The sequence below is a fragment of the Bos taurus genome, chromosome 10, assembly GCF_002263795.3.
Source record: "Bos taurus isolate L1 Dominette 01449 registration number 42190680 breed Hereford chromosome 10, ARS-UCD2.0, whole genome shotgun sequence".
Taxonomy (NCBI): domain Eukaryota; kingdom Metazoa; phylum Chordata; class Mammalia; order Artiodactyla; family Bovidae; genus Bos; species Bos taurus.
The window spans coordinates 20542490-20560729 of record NC_037337.1 but is presented as its reverse complement, the minus strand read 5'-3'; the positions used below and the strand labels follow the sequence as shown (position 1 = coordinate 20560729).

The 18240-nt window shown below is 56.3% G+C and overlaps 1 protein-coding gene across 2 annotated transcripts; it reads left to right on the top strand.

Annotated features, from left to right (window-relative positions):
* The first annotated feature begins 238 nt into the window (after positions 1–238).
* Positions 239–13800, top strand: INSYN1 (inhibitory synaptic factor 1). Of its 2 annotated transcripts, none has more exons than XM_005211384.5 (3): positions 239–1445; positions 1896–2602; positions 13012–13800. In XM_005211384.5, the coding sequence occupies exons 2-3, from the start codon at positions 2447–2449 to the stop codon at positions 13732–13734; spliced, it is 879 nt and encodes a 292-aa protein (XP_005211441.1). In that variant the 5' UTR covers positions 239–1445; positions 1896–2446; the 3' UTR covers positions 13735–13800.
* Positions 13801–18240: the final 4440 nt, after the last annotated feature.

The window sequence follows — 18240 nt, the reverse complement described above, 5'->3', positions numbered from 1 at the left end:
GTGGGGGCAGGGGTAATGGGGGCTTACGGAAAGGTAGGAACTGAGTAAGCCCCTAGCCGCTGCCCCTCCGCACCCCGGGGTCAACAGGAGTGCGCTCGGGAGAGTCCGCCTCCAGCCCCGTCAGCGCTGGACGCTTCCTCGTCCCCCGGGTGGCGAGACCCCCCGGCTCGCGCGCTCGGTGCTTGGCGCTGGGAGGCGTGTGTGTCGCTTTAAAAGCTCCCTCCCGGCGCGCCGGGCCGGCCCCTTCCCTTACAGCGCCGAGGCGAGCGGAGCCGAGCCAGCCGGGCGGCCTTTGAGGGAGCCAGCGCCCGCCCGGGCGGCCAGTCCGGCGGGGGGCGGCGGGCCGGGCCGGGGGCGGCCGGGGCGCGGGCGGCGCGGCGCTCGGGGAGCGGGCCCAGGCCCGCGGAGCCCGGCGGGGCAGGGCGGGGCGAGGCGGCCGAGGGAGGCCCAGCCAGACCCGGCGCCCGGTGGCCCCACCGGCAAACCCGGCGCCCGGGGGCTGGCCAGGCGGCGAGCCGAGAGCCAGCGGGCGGGAGGCGGCGGAGCGGAGGCTGCAAGCCCTGTGCGCCCCGGCCCGCCAGGCTCGCCGCGCGCCCCCTCCCCTCGGGTCCCCTCGCCTCGCTTCCTCCTCTCGCTCTTCTCGCCTCCTCCCCTCCGCCCGGCGCCCCTCCCGCCCGCGCCCGGGCCGCCAGACCCAGCCCGGCCGGGTTCCCTGCCCCGCGCACTCTCGGCCCGGCCCGGAGGAGACCGGGTCCCCACGGCCAACATCGCCCCTCCCCCCGGGATCCGGCGATTCCGGACCGTTCCGACCGTGGACTTGGACTGAGCCGCGAGAGCGTTGTCGCCCCGGGAGGACCGCGGGGCTGGGCTGAGCGGACCCTCGCGGCAGCTCCGGACGCCGCAGGTGCCGGAGCGCGGTCGTTCTGGGTCCGGACTGAGCGTGTCCCGGGCGCCCACGGGTGCCAGCTCACTCTCGGCAGGGCAGAGACCACGGTGGAACCCGGAGCCGGCCGATCTGGACTGGACAGAGCGGATCCCGGACGGTGCCGAGCCCGGGGAATACCGGGCGTGGGCTGAGGGGATCCCGGCGCCCTCCGATCCCTCCGATCCCTCCGACTTTGGCTCGCGCGCTGGGACCGGCCCGGCGTCGCCTCGGTCGCCCTGTGCCCGAGTCACCTGTGGCCTCGGAGCCCCGGACCCGCAGGAACCTTGCTCATTCCCCCCCACCGGAGCCCGGCGGGGGTTGACGGAGATTTTTCCGGCCCCCTTCCTTGGAGCGTGGAGGCCCCGCCCCCTCCCACCGCCCAGATGTCTCCGGTGGCGGCTCTGAGGACCTCCTTGAGGCCAGGGGCCGAAGGGTCCAGAGAGAGAAGCCCGCCCTAGGGAGCCTTGGGGGCCCCCAACCTCGTCTTGGGACTTGGCCCCCGACGCTGCTCGGAAGGAAGGTCGGTGCCCCCACCCTTGGTGAGTCCGAGAGCGGAGTGGGGGTTCTGACGGAAGGCGGGGCTGGGGAAGGGAAGGTCCAGCTGGGAACGAGAGCACCCCCGGGGCACTAGGAGAGAGCAAGGAAGACTGGAGGGGCCCTCCAGTGAACCAGCGGGGCCAGGCCTGGGTGGGGGTGGCGGGAGCCAGGGCAGGGTGCCCCATGGCAGGCTGAGGACTTATGCTTTTAAAGCAGGGGCTCCCTCTTTCCCCTCTAGAGGAGGAGCTGTGCGCTAGAGCACCTGCCTCCACCATCCCTCCCCACAAAGGGAAAAAACAAGCAAACAAACAAAAAAACTCCAATCCTCAGCGAGGAAGGGTGCAGGCTCGGGTGAGGAGGGAGGCAGCGGCATTGCATTGCCGGCTGGTGCTGCAGCCTGGGAAGGCTGACGCCAGGCTCGCTCTCTCTGCAGGGGGCTGCCCTCCTCCAAGCCGGCTCCCTTCCCAGAGCCACCCACATCTGGAGCCCCCTTCACATCTGGAAGGCCCTGGCCACCATCCCTCTGCAGGTGTCTGTTGCATCTTGACACCTCGGCCTTTGCAATTGCCTAGGAGTTGTGAGGGGATTACTGCTGCCTTCTGTCCATCCCAAGGGCACCTTTTACCCTTAGTCCCTGCAGAGTCATCCCCCTGCCTCTGTGTCCAGCTCAGCATACCCACAGGCACTTCAAGTCCTGGAAGCCACTCCTGAGACCCACGGCCCCTCCCCCTGCCCTCCTGTGTCCTCACCTTGACCCCCTCAGTCAGCCTGTCTCCTTCTGGGTGTCCCATTCTCCACCCAGAGGTGGAGGAGTGGGGTGGTGGCAGGGGGCTGGGGCTGGGTGAGGGCCGTCCAGGGCCAGGGTGGGCTGGGGGGCCGTTAAGATGTGGAGCTCTGCCCGGCTGAGGGGGGCTCCGCGGAGGAAGACGCAGCGTGTGCTTGGCTGGGGGGAGCATGGGCAGGCCTGCGGCCACGTGGTGAAGGATGAACATTCGGGGCACCCCGGACCTCGGGCAGCCCAGTGACGACCCCAGCAGTGGTGGCGAGCGGGAGCGGATTCGACAGCGCATGAAGATGGTCATCGGGCAGCTGGAGGACATCCTGCGAGAGCTCAAGGAGGTGGCCAAGGAGCTAAGGGAGGTGAGTGATGGGCTGGGCAGCCCTTAGGCCAGGTATCCTGGGCCTGGCACCAAAACATACTCACATGTGTGTGTGTGTGTGTGTGTGTGTGTGCATGCACACGTGCACGAGCAAAGCTGTATGCACCTGTGTCACTCTGCTTGGCACTTCCTTCTTGTTCTCCTTTCCCCACATCTGCTTTGCTAAAGATGTCACTGTACCCCACGGCTGGAGGGGCCTCCTTGATCCAGGGACTGCTTAGGCAGCATGTTGTGGGTCCATGGCTCAGAGCTGCCATGGTGGCCAATAAAAGATGGAATCCCACCACAGCCTCTTAGTAGAAGACAGTCTTCTGGGACCCAGCTGACCTTTGACCCCACCATCTGCCTCCCAGACGCTGACTGGCTTATAGAGGGCACTGGGAGAGCGTGGGTGGCTTTACTGAGATAGTCCCTACCACTCAAGTCCCAGCTCTGAGCATTCCCTGGAGATCACACAGATGCTTAGAACCCTGAACCTGGAAAAATGAAAGCCGGCTTTGCCTTCTGTGCCCCGAAGCGGGTCTAGGAGCTGCTAGTGGATATCATCGTTCCTGTGTATGTTTCCAGGGGCAGGGAGCTCCTCTGAAGGACACATCCGTGTCCCATGGTTCCAAATGGTTTGGTTTTTTTTTTCCGCCAAGGCTGAAAAGTCACCGAGAGATCCTGGTATGTGTATCCCTCTCTGCCTTTCTAAGCGGAGCTGGTTTAATTACCACTTCCCACATCGCCAGGGTAATGAGATTCACATGTCCTCAGCCCTGCCCCCTGGGCTGTGTTCGAGCCCAAAATGCATGACCAGCGTTCTGAGCCGCTGGCCTGAATTTGCCCGCTGGGTGCCATTACACCAGCCAGGTGGGCTTTAGGCAAATTTCAACTCCTTGTAACCAGGGTCCCTGCAGAAATGGCAGGGAGAGTGACTGAACTGGAGTTATGGGCTTGAGCTCTCCCCAGCCAGCTGTGTGGGGAAGATGGGGGTTCTCAGAGGGTTTGGAAGAGGAGGTGATGGTGGCAGACCCACTCCCGACTGTCAAAGTGGCATTTCAGCCTGGCCTGAGAACCGAGGAGCAGAGGGTGTTTGAAGGGAGTCGTGTTCAGAGCAGAGGGGATTGTAGAGATGCTGGGACAGAAGCAGAGGTTGAGCAGGGCAACCCCTCTACCTGGGGTCAGCCTAATGGAGCATCCTTTCTCAGGAGATAGGAATGGCTATTGCTGCAGACAGAGAGAAGTGGTGGTGCTTCTTCCCATGGACTGGGCTGGCCACAATCTAAGCCAAACATCTTTGAGGAATAAGTCTGGAGATCAAAGACCAGGTGCCCCTGAGCAATCCCTGCTCTCCCAACCTCAGTGGTCCAGAGGACTGCAGTTCCCACTTTGACTTGCCCCCCCACCAACTTTCAGATGCTCTGTGGTCCCATCAGGGTCATGGAAACTATCCAAAGTCTCTGTCCTCGGCAGGAGGAGCATGGGACCTATGCCCCAGCAAGCCTGCTGAGAAAGAGCCAGGATTGACTCGAAGCCAGGAGGCAGCTTTGATATGCGTAGAGCCTCCTCCCAACTGAGCATCTTCCAGGCACCTACCTTCATCTTCCCCTGCTACATAGCCATCCACAGTTTGAAGGCATCTCACAGGTCATCCAGACTAGCCCTGTTTGTTTGCTGTTGAAGAAACTGAGGCCAGAGAGGGACAGGGGCTTGTGTAAGGTCACATAGCCTACCAGTGGCAGAACTAAGCCTAGAACTCAAGTTTCTGATGCCTATGCTGGGGCTTCAGCAGGTGGACTAATGATTGTCTTTGCATTTTGACAGGGGCCTTCTAGAGGGGACACCTTATGCTCATGCTGTGATGCTCTGAGGTGTACCCTTTAGGGATGAGGCAGGGAGCTTAGAAGTGCGACAGTTCATTTGCGGATCTTTTATGTGTTCCTTACCAGCACACACACTCACCCGCTCCCATGTCTCAAACAACAGAGCTCCAGATTCCCAGGCTTTGCAGCCCAGAGGCCTGAGCTAGGATGGGGAGAGATGAGTCCCCACCCCCCATACACCCTGTAGGCCATGTGCCTCCACCCAAGACTTTGGCAGGTTGCTATGGCAACCAGAGTCTACCCCGTATGCCATTGCCTGCCCGCTGCCAATGGCACCCAGCTGGGAAAGGGGCCAAGCCTCAGAGCTCCCCCATCCCCCAGGCAGGGTCTGGACATGGGGTGATGAGCAGAGGAAGTGGAAGGCAGGCGAGGCTCTGAGAGGCCCAGACAGAGGAAGAGATGCCATAGCCGACTTCCTATAGGATGGGATTTGTCAGGAATGGGGTTACTGGGTTCGGGTGAGGTTTGGAGTAAAGTGTTGCAGTCCCCCTGCTCCCTGGAACCCATGATCTGTCAGCCTCTCCTTGGAAGCTCGGTGTGGCATTTTCCCTTGAGGGTGTGGGTGGGCCCAAGGTCAAGACAGTGGCAGACACTGGCTTCCTCACCTTATCACACCCTACTCCCCAGGCAGTACCAGCTCAGAGCTCACCAATGGGGTTCTCATGTCAGAGGGGGAAAGTACTTAGATATGAAGACAAGATTCACAAGCAAGACTGCTGAGAGTAGCAGGAGATGCTGGACTAAGGAGCAAGGCCAGCAGAGAGAAAGGGCTCAGTTGTATCAACCTCTGTCATCCTCTCTCTGCTGCTCTCTTCACCAGCCCTGGACACCACCCTTCATGGCAGACTCTCCTCCCCTTCTTGAGCATACAGCCTGAAGTTCATCGAAAGATGAGGGACACTAAAGCCCTCCTTCCCCAGGCCCCTGAGCCTCAGTTTGCTCATCTCTGAGATGGGGATGATGATCATTTGCATCTCAGTGTTATCTTAGCACTTCATCGGGGTTTGGCATGGGGTAAGGGGGCCAACGTGCTTCCCAGATGGCACTAGTGATAAAGAACCCACCTGCCAATGCAGGTAGACATTGAGACATGGGTTCAATCCCTGGGTCAGGAAGATCTCCTGGAGGAAGGCATGGCAACCCACTCCAGTATTCTTGCCTGGAGAATCCCAAGGACAGAGGAGCCTAGGGGCTCGGGTCCCTAGGGTCACAAAGAGTCAGACATGATTGAAGTGACTTAGCATGCACACATGAAAGGGGGCCAACACCTACTCATTTCCCTAAAGGGTTTGGAGTTTCCCGTACTATACCTCCCCTACCCTGCCAAACCCTTCTGCAGCTCTCCCATTGGCCTCACAGGTGATGAGGAACAAGTTCTGTCCCATGAATGGGAAGAGTAGTTTAATGGACTGAGTGAGGTGAGGAATGTAAATGCTTTGAAAGCTAAAATTGTGCTGCAGAGAGATGTGATGGTCAATCTTTAATTAGCCTCAGCTCCCCTAGGTTCCCCAAAACTCCAGAGTGCCAGGCCAGTCCCAGCAGGTTCTCTAAGCTCCTCAAAATTCTATGGATCTTACTTTAGAGATAGAGCACAGCCTCAGGGCCAAGATCATGGCTCTGTAACCACATGTCTCTGGTTCAGATCCAACTCTGCCCCCTACCCAGCTGTGTAAACTTGGGAGAGTTACTTTACCTTGCTGTGCTTCCATTTTCCATGTAAATGAGGATAATGAATTTTACACTCCCCATCCCACTCCTCAGCCTCAGGGTTGTGATGAGAATTAAATGTGTATTACATATAAAGTACTTAGCAGAACGATGGGCACAAAACTTACTCCGTATTTGTTAGATATTACTAATGAAATATTCAAGCACTGGCCTGCTCCTTATTCCATGTATGGCTTTTAGAATCGCATCTGCTTCTTAGCTATCATCAGAGGTCAAAGTCAGGACCCTGACCTCCTGGCTGGCACCTTTATTACCTCCAACAGTGGGCAGTCCCACCCTTGTGCAGCAGGGAAAGGGGATAGAGAGTGACAGTGATGGGGATAGGAAGAGTGTTTCCAATAAGATGGCTGTTGAACTGAGAGCCAAAGGAAGTGAGGGTGGTATCTAGGGGATGAGCTTTCCAGGCAGTGGGAACAGCCTGTGCAAAGGTCCTGGGGAAGAAATGAGCTTGGTGTTTTCAGGATTAGCAAGGAAGGCAGTGCAGCTGAAGTGGAGTGAACTAGGAGGAGAAAAGCAGAAAGGTAGGTCAAACAGGGAGTCAGGTTACACAGAGCCTTGCAGGCCACGGTATGGAATATGGATTTTGTTCTCAGGGAGAATCCCACCCGCTCTCCAGGAATCTCCTGGTTGTATTTCTGGGTGGAGGTCTGCCTCCCCACTGCTCTCTCTCCCTGTGCTGTGCTTAGTCACTCAGTTGTGTCCAACTCTGCGACCCCATGGACTGTAGCCCACCAAGCTCCTCTGTCCATGGGGATCTCCAGGCCAGACTACTGGAGTGGGTTGCCATGCCCTCCTCCAGGGGATCTTCCCAACCCAGGGATCAAACCCAGGTCTCCAGCTTTGCAGGTGGATTCTTTATCAGCTGAGCCACCAGGGAAGCCCCTGCTCTCCCTGATCCCTGCCAACTGGGAACCCCAAAGGCCAGGGGTAAGGGCCTTGCCTTTGGCCTCCTGGGTGCTGAGCTTACCTTGAAGAGGTCCCTGGCCTCCTCCTCCTCCTCAGTTCCCCCCTCCCCAAGATGTCACTCAGCATATCGGGGTTCAAGGGTACTTATTGTGTTGATCACTAGTGTCTCTCACATCATCACTGACTCTTGGGTAGGACGTAGCTTAAGGGCACAGTTGCCCACTTTGGCCCGAACACCTCAGGAGGATGGAGGGGTGGGCACAAACCCTTCACAGCCAGGGGTGGTGGTGGAGGATCCCCCATCCAGTGTTGAAGGGGAACAAGCCCGGTGGTGATTGTGCAGTCCCCTGGGCAAGGCGCTGCATATGAGGTGGCAGGGAAGCCAAGGGCTGTGCAGGCATGAGATAAATGTGGCCCAGCCAGGAGGCAGCTGGAGCAGGAGAGGCTGGGGACCACAGAACTGTGCCAAAGTGGGTCAGTTCCATCACCCGCAGCTCAGCAAGAATTGTGTGGATTTTTTCTTATTATTTTTTTTTTCTCACCTTCCTTTCCTCCCTTTTCCCTTCGAGCTCTCCTCCTCCGGACAGATTCACAAAGCTCCTTAGCCAGTTAGGCCAAATTGCAGGTTGAGAATCATGTATCACGGTCAACTCGCTCCCCACCCCTTTTCCCAAACTCCACAGCCCCCCAGGAAGACAATAAGTAACATAATCAAGAATTAAAAAATAATCAGTGATCATAAATAATGCAGAATCCCCAGTTATATAACCAGCTGCCCAGGGACCTGGGAGGGTAGGAAGGAGTAGCAGCTTGTCAAGAGAGTTGAAGAGACCAGAGGTGAGCGGGGAGGGGATAAACGGGTCCCAGGGCTCCCTGGGTCCTCAACCTGAGGCCTTAGGGAACACATTCATGCTTTCCGTGGAGAGGGATCTCAACCAGCGGTGGAGGCGGGCTAGGGCAGGCAATGTTGGGATGTCTAAGACTGTGGAACTTTTTCTCATAAAAGAAGCCCCAAGTGGTTTTTATTAAGTCCTCTCTCTGAACTCATGCACTAGTCAAAAGCTGTGTCTGTAAAAAATGTGCCAATCCCTATACTAAACTGGGGCTGCAGTGGTGGGCAAGACAGATCTAGTCCTGCCTTTCATGGGGCTTCCTGTCTAGTGAGGTCACAGACATCAGTCACATGTACACATAAAATGGTAGCAGCAAGAACTATTGGAAAATCAGGAGAGGTGCGGGGTGCTTTGAGATCCTTTCACAGGGAACCTGTCTTCAACTGGGGATCAGGGAAGACTTCCTTATGGAAGTGAGAGGGAATGAGTAGGAAAGAAAGGAGACATGCCAGGTGAGGCACAGAGGCACAAGTGAGTTCTGTGGAGTGAGTCAGGTTGGTGGGCCTGGCAGGGTTGGAGGCTGCTTGCTGGAGAAAACAGGACCTGTGATCAGATTTGGTGTTGGATTGTGTTTGGGAGGTTCAGGAGTTTGGGGAGCCAGGAAGAGCTGGAAGCAGATGAGTGATGGAGTCCTGGTGGCTGACTAGGAAGGTCCGTGGATGGAAAGGGAGCTGGACTGGAGGTCGCTGTCAGTGGGGAGACTGGATGGGTGCCATGTTCAGGGGGGTAGCTGAGGCCATGATCAGAACATGGGTTGTGGACACCCTTAGGGACAGGGTTTGGGACCCAGCAGGTTTTGTCGCAGCCCTTAACCCTGCCCTTCCTATCTAGTGTTTACTCTTGCCCCCCATAGAGCAGGTGATTCCTGTTCTGAACTCCCATCCACCTCCAGTCTCAGCTCGACTCCTGGTCTCTGGGTCTCAGTTTCTCATCAGCAAGCACAATGAGAAAGGTGGTCTCAGTGGTGGCTCCAGGCCCTCTTGGCTTCAAGGGTCTGTGGTTCTGTGATTTCTATTTCTCTTTCCATTCTCTCTCTTCCCCTTTCTTTCCTTCTGTGTATATAATTATTTCCCTGCACTCCAAGACAATCCCACATTACATGTAGGCAAAATGATTATTAAATCTCAGAGAGAAATCATAGATTTCAAGGCAGCCAAAGCAGAGAGGCGGTTAGCCTGGGACCTGCCCCCAATCCTGCCTTCCACACTGGCCCCGTGAAATGAGGCCCCGGGGATGGGCAGCAGGGGTTGTGGACTGACCCGGGCCCCCTGCAGACCATCTGGGTCCCCACGGCGTGTCGCTCCCTTCCGACCCTCACTGATGTCATTCATCTGGTGAGTGTGACATGTCTCACCCGTGGAGCAGACCAAGATTTGCCTGTGAGGCTCAGCTATTTGACCTGTAGTATCTCTTCTCCTATACTGTCTGTAGACAGCTTTACTTGAGGGAACATAGGGGCCACCCGTGTGCTGCAGTTTGAAAGGTCTAATAATATCCCATTATTCTGCCACAGGCACTGGAAGTGTCCCTGTTACAGTGGCATTCCTTTGGTAAAGAGCTGACTCGAGTTTGCTCTTGGACCAGATGCCAGGGGCCTGGCCATATGTTAGCACCCACAGGTGCACAGTGGATATTGGGGGTCTATGTTGTTCTTTGCACTCTCTGTGCATCAAGTCATTAACTCCTTACCAGAGCCTTATCAAGTAGGTACTACTAGAATTCTCCTTGGATGAAGACATTTAGGCCCAGAGAAGCTGAGTAACTGAGCTAAGGTCACCCAGCCTGTAAGTGGTGAGGTTGGACCCTGCGTCTGGCTTCAGAGCCCAGGTTCTTAAGTGTCTGTGCAGACTCTGCAGTTTAAAGCACATTCCTATCTATTGCATCTCTAATATCTGGTGAATAGAGGCGTGTCATCCTGTTTTACAGGGGAGGAAATGGGATATGGAGAGGGAAATCACTTGCCGCTCAAACCTCTTAGCCAAGATGAGGCAGGCTTGGGACCTGAGCCCAGCCCTCCTTCCCTTCTTTCCCTCCACTCTCCCAGAATGGAAGCAGAGAAGGGCATTCTGAAAGAGAAGGGGAAGGGCCCCAACCTGAAGGCCTCCTGAGCAGGGGGCTGGCAAGGGCTTCTTGGGCATGGAGACGGTCCTGATCTGAGGGTTCTAGGGCTCTTGCTCTGTGGACCCTGCATCTTCCTCACAGGGGATTAGGAACCCAGCTTCGGGGCCCGGCTTGGCCTCGGCCAACCCTGTGAGCTCACAGCCGAGTCATTTGACTCCAGATTCCTACCGTCATCCTCGCAACCTCAGGTAGCAGCAGACTCTCAGCAGCAGTGCTTGATCAGGGGAATCTAATTAGAGGGTGTGGCTGTCCCAGAGGCACAGGGCCTTTCCTGAGGGTGGCAGTGCCTGGGCTGCTATTTTTCACCAGCTTAAATCCCCAGTCTGCTAGGCCTATTGCATGCATGTTCAGTTGTATCTGACTCTTTGGGAGCCCATGGACTGTAGCCCACCAGGCTCCTCTGTCCATGGGATTCTCCAGGCTAGAATGCTAGCGTGAGTTGCCATTTCCTACTCCAGGGGATCTCCCTAACCCAGGGATCGAACCTGCCATCTCCTGCCACTCCTGCATTGGTAGGCGGGTTCTTTACCACTGTGCCACCTGGGAAGTCCAGTCCACCACACCAGTAGTCCTCCAAGTCTGTTCCTGAACCAACAGCAGCAGGAGAACCATCTCGAAGCTTGTCAGATATGCACCTCTCGAGCCCCACCAGGACCTCCTGAATAGAACACTGGGAGTTGGCTGATGCACGTCTGGGTTTTTTGTCTGTTTTCATTAGAGTATAATTGCCTTACAAGGTTGTGTCATTTTCTGCTGTATGACAAAATGAATCAGTTATGTGTATATATACATCCCCTACTTCTGTGCATTTGGGTTTGAGAGCCCTTACCTTTGGGTTTGAGGCCCTTACCTTTGGGTTTGAGAGCCCCTACTCGAGGCCAGGGCTCCCACTAGCTCTCAGATGGGGCTTGGTTTACACAAAGGTTTCAGGGGGATGCTAGCTTCTCTGAGGTACAGGAGTCATTCTGGGCAGTGGAGGGCATAAGAAGGGGTGACCAGACTGGAGGATGGAGTTTATACGCATTGGCTGTCCAGGCCCAGAAATCATGGCAGCACTTCAGCCGTGTGCAGTGTTGCAGGGCTGGTGGGGGTAGGAATCTCAGGTCCCCAGTGACTGGTCTCTTGGGCCCGTCATCTATACATCCAGGCCATGATGATCTCGTGGGTAGAAAGCCTGACACGTAGTAGGTGCTCAGAGCTGGGAGATCATGTCACTTTTATCACCAGTGCCCCCAGAGAGCCCTAGGGCATTGGGAGCAGTGGCTTCTCACTGCTCCCCAGGAAGTTCTAATGAGGTTGGCAGGGCCGGGATTCTCATACCCCCTTGGTGTGACTGAAGCTGAAGTCCAGAGAGGTTATGTGAGTTACTCAAAGACACATAGAGCATTTGATGTCCAAATCAGGAACTTGGGTGTCTTTTTGCCCCCAGCTTTTCCACAGGCCTCTGCCAAGAGTTCCTTCCACCCCTAGTCTGGGGCTGTGGGAAGTGGGCATCCCTAGGCACTGACTCCCCCAAAGAGTGTCTCAAGTCGTCTAAGCACAGAGTCCTAGAACCTTACAGATGGAAGGAAACTTGGAGATAGATAAGCCACCCAACTCCCCGTTCACAGATTGAGAAACTGAGACCTAGAGAGGGAAAATGACTGAGCAGGTCTCTGGCGTCAGAGCCCCTGACTCCTGATGAGGCGGACACCCCACTGAGCGGACACCCCACTGAGCCGGGCTCCTGGCTGGCCATCTTCCCCCTGGCTTTTCTCTTGTACTTTGGAGCACTCACCAACCCTGCTCCTTGCCGAACTCCTAGCACATCCCTGGACAGCATTTGTCTTCAGTAAAGGTTTGTTGAATTAGGGACTTTTTTAGTTAATGAACTGACTGACCACTCCGACCCCAGGGAGAGAGCTCTGAGAGGGCTGGGAGCTGCCTCCGGGGCCTGATGACTCGTTGTGTCTGTCTTTGTCCCTGGGTCTCTGGTGCTTTGGCTTTGCTTTTGTTGTTGTTTTGCTGGCTTGGATTCCGGCCTGCATCTCCTCTCCTCCCCTTGCTCTGTCCTTTCCCTGTGTCCCTGCCTGGTCTCCCTTCCCCCCTCACTGTCTTCATCACCGATGTCTGTGCTGACCTGGCCTCGACGAGGGGCCATCCTGAGGCAGGGCCACCTGTACCGGGCAGGACCTGGTGGGTGCACTGACCTCTGCAGCCCGAGTGCATTTAACAAGCAGCTCTGGGCCCAGGATGGATGGTTTTCTTATTGCTTACCAAATAATGCTTGCTTTATTCCTTCCCTCACAAGCCAGGATTGATCTCCACTCATCAAGCAGTGGGGAAAGGGAGGAGAGAGGAGGCTCTGGGGCTATCTATGTAGGGGTGGGGTGATGGAGACCCATGGGGCCAGTTTCTGACCTGCTGCAGAGGCCGGTCCAGGATGTTTCAGAAAGCCTGGGCAGTCTTTTTGCGGTTTTCACATCTAATTTCCTCTCCGAGGGTGGGTGGGCTTCTCATCCTGCCACTGAATGGACTTGCTGGAATCTCTCAGCCCTGTTTCAGATGGTCCCCAATCAAAGGAAGATCCAACTCTGAGAACTAGGGCTGCCCCCCAGAACAGCATCTGGCTTTGGGGCAGGAGGGGATGTGTGTGAAAGGATGGGGTGCAGGGCTGAGGCACCCTCCCTCTCCCAGAGGCACTGAGGAGTGGAAAACAGGCGGATGGCCCGAACCAGCTGTGTTAACCTTGGTCCAGCTTTGGCCCTCAACAGGGCGAGCAAACCTGTGAACTCAAGTCCACCTGTGTCCTGTAGGGTCATTAGCCAAGGCTGGGACAGGGCACACTCGCACCTTGGTGATGCTGGCCGCTCACTCCTCTCCCCTTGCCCGGCCAGGTGGTGAGCCAAATCGATAAACTAACCTCGGACTTCGACTTTGAACTGGAGCCAGATGACTGGACCACAGCCACTGTGAGCAGCACCTCCAGCAGCGACAAGGCAGGCGTGGGCGGCCCCTTTGACCTTGGCCACCTGGACTTTATGACGGCCGACATCCTCTCGGACAGCTGGGAGTTCTGCTCCTTCCTGGACATCTCCACGCCCTCAGACTCCGTGGACGGCCCCGAGTCGACCCGGCCGGGGGCCGGCCCAGACTACCGGCTCATGAACGGTGGCCTGCCCGTCCCCAACGGGCCCCGGGTGGAGACCCCGGACTCCTCCAGTGAGGAGGCCTTCAGCGCCGGCCCTGTGAAGGGCCAGCTGCCCCAGCGGACCCCGGGGACGCGGGAAAGGGTGCGGTTCAGCGACAAAGTGCTCTACCACGCTCTGTGCTGTGACGACGAGGAGGGGGACGGCGAGGAGGAGGCCGCAGAGGAGGAGGGGGGCCTGTCCCCGGAGCCTGCCCACACAGAGGCCCCTGCTGGCCCCCTCAAGCCCTCCCCGGCTCCCTACAAGCCCAGGCGCTCTCCTCTGACTGGACGCCGCTCAGGCCCCACCTCGGTCCCTGAGCAGACCCGCAGGGTCACACGGAATAGCAGTACCCAAACAGTGTCGGACAAGAGCACGCAGACGGTACTGCCCTACACGGCCACCAGACAGAAAGCCAAGGGGAAAAACTAGGGCTGGGGAGGGGCTGGGGGGCGGTGGGCACATAGAGCTATAAATATATATATATATTTAAACAAACGCAGTCATAATAAAATTTTAAAATGCTAAGGATCCAGCCCACAGGCCCCAAGGCTTTCACAAAGCTCATCTTGGACACAAGATGCCTGCTTACCTCTTAGTTCCCAGGAAGCGTGGCCAGAACCACCCTCCCTTCCTTCTCACAGCAGGACCCCTGAAGGGGGCATCCAAATGTGTAGAAATGAGGAAGGGGAAGTCTGACCTGGGACCCCCACCCCTACCCCTGCAGAGCACGGTGGTGGAGGCTGGCTAACAGTCTGGGCCTTGCCCTGAAGGGGATTCGTGAGCAAGAGAAGAGCTCCCAGGCTGCAGGTCCGAGGCCAGGGCTCATGGTCAGTGATTCGGAAGAGACTGCAGGACCGAGGGTCTGGGGGTGGCGTCACTCCGGCTGGGCCCGGTCAGTCACACGCCCGTGCCTTTTATGCCTTTTACCCCGAGGTTGACTTTTGCTTCTCCTTCCCTTAGCTGAGTGCATCCAATCCCACCCCCTCTCCCATCTCAGGGTTGCCCAGCACACAGGGAAGGAAAAAGACACTAGCATGATTGGGCCTCCATGCTCAGAAACCTGCAGACCCTGGAGGGCCAGGCTGGGCTGGGCAGAGGTCTGTTTTGAGAACCTGGACCACTCCCAATCCTTTCAGCTCCCATGCGCAGCCTTGACCTTTAGAGATGAAAGACTCAAGGAGAGCCTCAGCCAGTCCCTGCTTGGCCCTGAGCAGACCTGAGGTCCATGTGAGAAAGCGGGCAGTGGGGGCTGTGAACCAGAGCCAGAGACAGACTCCTGGCCCCCTTCCCCAGGCAGGCAGCTTGGAGAGGAGTCCTGCAGCCCTCCTCTGTCCCTGCTTCTCCACATCTGGACCCTGAGCCCAGCTTAGCAGGTCTTGTGCGACACCAACAGAGACAAGGTGGGAGCCTGGAGGTAACAGGGCTTTACCTGGCGTGTAGCCTACACAGGGACAGCATCTGAGTACCCTTGGGATAATAATCACAATCATTGCTCACATTTATGGAGTAGGCCCCCAGGCCACGACTATGCTGAGGTCATTTTACAGCATTATTTCATTTAATCTTCACAGTAATCTGACAAGGTAGAACTATCACTATCCCCATTTTTCACATGAGAAGACTGAGGTTCAGAGAGGTTAAGTAACTGGCCCAAAGTCACAGAGCCTGTGCCACCCTCCCCACCATCAGCATGTAGGTGATACCCGGCTCTGTCATCTAGCAGCAGTGTGACCTTGAGCAAATCCATTTGCCTCTCTGAGCCTATCTGCCTCATCTATAAAATAGGTCTGATAGTCCTCACCTACCTCATCGGGGGCTACGGGGCTTTGACAAGATGGGGGATGTGAAAGCAGTTGGTAAATGCCAGGGTACAGGACATGCACTGTGGTCAGTGCAGCCCCCACCCAGATTCCAGTAGTTTCCAGGTGGGGAGCCCTGACTGGAGTGGGCAGAGAAGCCACTTCCATCGACTGGAAGCTATCCCTGGGTCACTGCTTCACTGTCCCCCACGGTACCTTGATTCGCTGCCCCTTGTTCAGAGCAGGGGGGTAAGGACACCACTCCTTGGGGACCTCCCTCCTGCACATTTTAATTAAGACAGATTCACAACCCACCTGTCAGGAGGGGTCTCTGCTCCTCTTGTGGGGGGCCTGACGAGCAACCTAGCAGCACCTACTGCGCTTGTGCAGTCCCAGCAGTGGGGAAGATAGAGATTGTGCAGGCCAGCGTGGAACAGGTGCTGAGGATGCGATCAGGACCAGATGGGCCAGGCCTAGGTTGCCTGCTTTGCAGTATAGGAATCTCCATACAGGGTTAAGGTCAGAGCCCTAAGGATCTAGCCAAGGTGCAGCCTCCAGGGTGGCAATCCGGGCAGGGGGGGTTGGAGGTGGGTGGGTGGTGGCTAGCTCTTCCTGGCCCAGGCCTGAAAACCTGGGGTCTAAACTCATTTATCAGACCCAGGAAATGCTCAGGCAGTTGGGGCTGATCAGTGATGGAACCCTGGTTCAGAGAATGAACGCCAAGCGCCCAGGGCCAGCTGGGTTCTGCCCTGACAGTGAGGAGGGGGCAATCCAGAGCAGCCCACCTCACCCCAGATGTGGACGCACCTAGCTCTGAAGAAAGACACCCAGTGCTACCTCCAACACTTGATTTTCCTCTCTAATGGCAAGATTGGTTTCAGACTTACAGTCTCTCGTTTTTACAACAGTCAAGGAAAATAAACCATTTCTCCAAGGAAGAAACTGAGACCCAGAGCCAGGGGTCTCTGAGAGTCCCGAGTAAGGCATTGACCTTGCCTGGGAGCCCCTTCCCCACCCTCACTCTGGCTTTCTGTGATTGCATGTGGTCCTTGTTAATAGCCCTCAGTTAGCCAGACCCGTTCCTTGGTCCATCACCTGGCTACTTGCCTCAAATAGGGCAGAGGTATGAGGGTGTCCTAGAAAAGGTGGGGGGAATGGGTATTTGTTCTAGAAGACCCCCCAAATGACTTAACTTCCTTCATAACTATGCCACATCCAGTCTGGACCTTGCTGCCAGTGGAGTGGGATCCCCATGACTTTCTTAGGACTTGAAATGGAGAACGTGGCCACCTAGGGAAAGAGCTGTAACAGTCAGGTTGTTGAGCCACAGAACTTGCTGCTTCTGAGTAGTAAGCTCCCCATCCTTGAGCAGTCACAGCACCCCTAAGACCTCCCCCTCAACCCTCACGCTCCTCCGGGCACAGTCCCTCCCTGTTCTTCCCCACCTCCACGCCTTTGCTGGTTTCTTTTTTCTTTTATTTTTTTATTTTATTTGTCTGCACCAGGTCTGTTGTGACATGTGTGTGCTCAGCTGCTTCTGACTCTTTGTGACCCCACGGACTTCAGCCCATCAGGCTCCTCTGTCCATGGGATTCGCCAGGCAAGAGTACTGGTCACCATTTCCCTCTCCAGGGGATCTTCCCGACCCAGGGATCGAACCAGCCATCTCCTGTGTCTCCTGCATTGTAGGTGGATTCTTTACCACTGAGCCACCAGGGAAGCCCACGTGGGATCTTTAGTTGCAGCACGTGGGATCTAGTTCCCTGACCAGGGATTGAACCCTGGCTTCCTGTATTTTGAGTGGGGAGTCTTAGCCACTGGACCACCAGGGAAGTCCCTTTGCTAGTTTCTGGGTTTCCTTACCCAGAATGTCCCATCAGATCTCCCTGTTAGCAAGAGATCTGATCCCACTGACCACCTCCTGTGTGCTTGGACTTGTGCTGAGCCATGCTATGGAGGAGGCAGAGAGGGGCAGACACTTGCCATACAGTGTAGAGTCGTGATAATAGTCCACGTTCATCGAGCATGCATTGTGCACTGAGTGTTGCTCTACGCATTGTTTGTTTTGTTAAATCCTCACGGCAAATATGAGATAAGCATTTTTACTTATGCCTGTTTGCCAGATGAGGAAACTGAGGCTCTGAGAAGTTAAATAATTTGCCTAAGGGCCCAGCATGGGTTATGGCGCCAGGATTCGACCCCAAAGTCAGTGACTCGGCACTAAAACATCTACTGCTGTCAAAATCCATGGTGGAGCCAGCGCTCTGGTCTCTGGGAGTGAGGGAGGGGCCTGGAGCTCTCGGACCCAGGTGGGTATGTGTGAGTGAGAGCGTTGGGAGCAGGAAGCTTGTGAATGCCATTCAGTCTTTGGAGAACTTGGTTACTGTTAACCTGAATGTCACAGCCCTCGACACAGAGCCTGGCACCCAATGGATTATGGGTTCAATAAATGTTTGTTGAATGAATGAATGAGCACCATTAGCAGAGGGGATTTGCTGTGCATTCATGCAATCAGCTTTTATTTCAGACTTCCTCCATGCTAGGTCTCATGTTACTGGTGCTCACACACACATACAACTCTCTGTGAGGGTCTGGTCTGATGAGGGCTGGGCAGTCAAAATGGAAGGATGTGGGGTTTCAGTGCTGAGAAGCCCATAGGCGGTGGGTCCAGCCTGTGATCCCTGGGAAAGGAGCATGAAGCAAGAGACCAGCTTAGTGAGGAGACAGCTCTGTCCTTGTGGGGGCAGGGGTCCTCCATCTGACGCCACTTTCATGTGGCGGGCACATGGCAGTACCCGCGTGTCTAAGAATCAGACACTGTTTTCCAGGCAAGGGATAGATGATCTGGTCTACAGAAGCGGTCTGATGAAACCAATGGACGGAAAGTGGGGCAAACTATTCAGAGACCCAGCACATCCTGCGCCCTTAGAGACAACGTGAGGCCCTGTCAACTGAAGGAAGAAAAGGCAAGGAGGAAGCTGGGGGTTCAGGGCAGGCGCAGCCTTCTACCTGTGCCCCTCCTGAGTTTCCCTTCTATGTTTCAATCTCCCCTCTCCCCCCGCCCCCCACACCTATGTCCCATCCTCCAGCTGCAGCTTGCGGAAGAAAACTGACATTTACCGACCACGTAGTATAT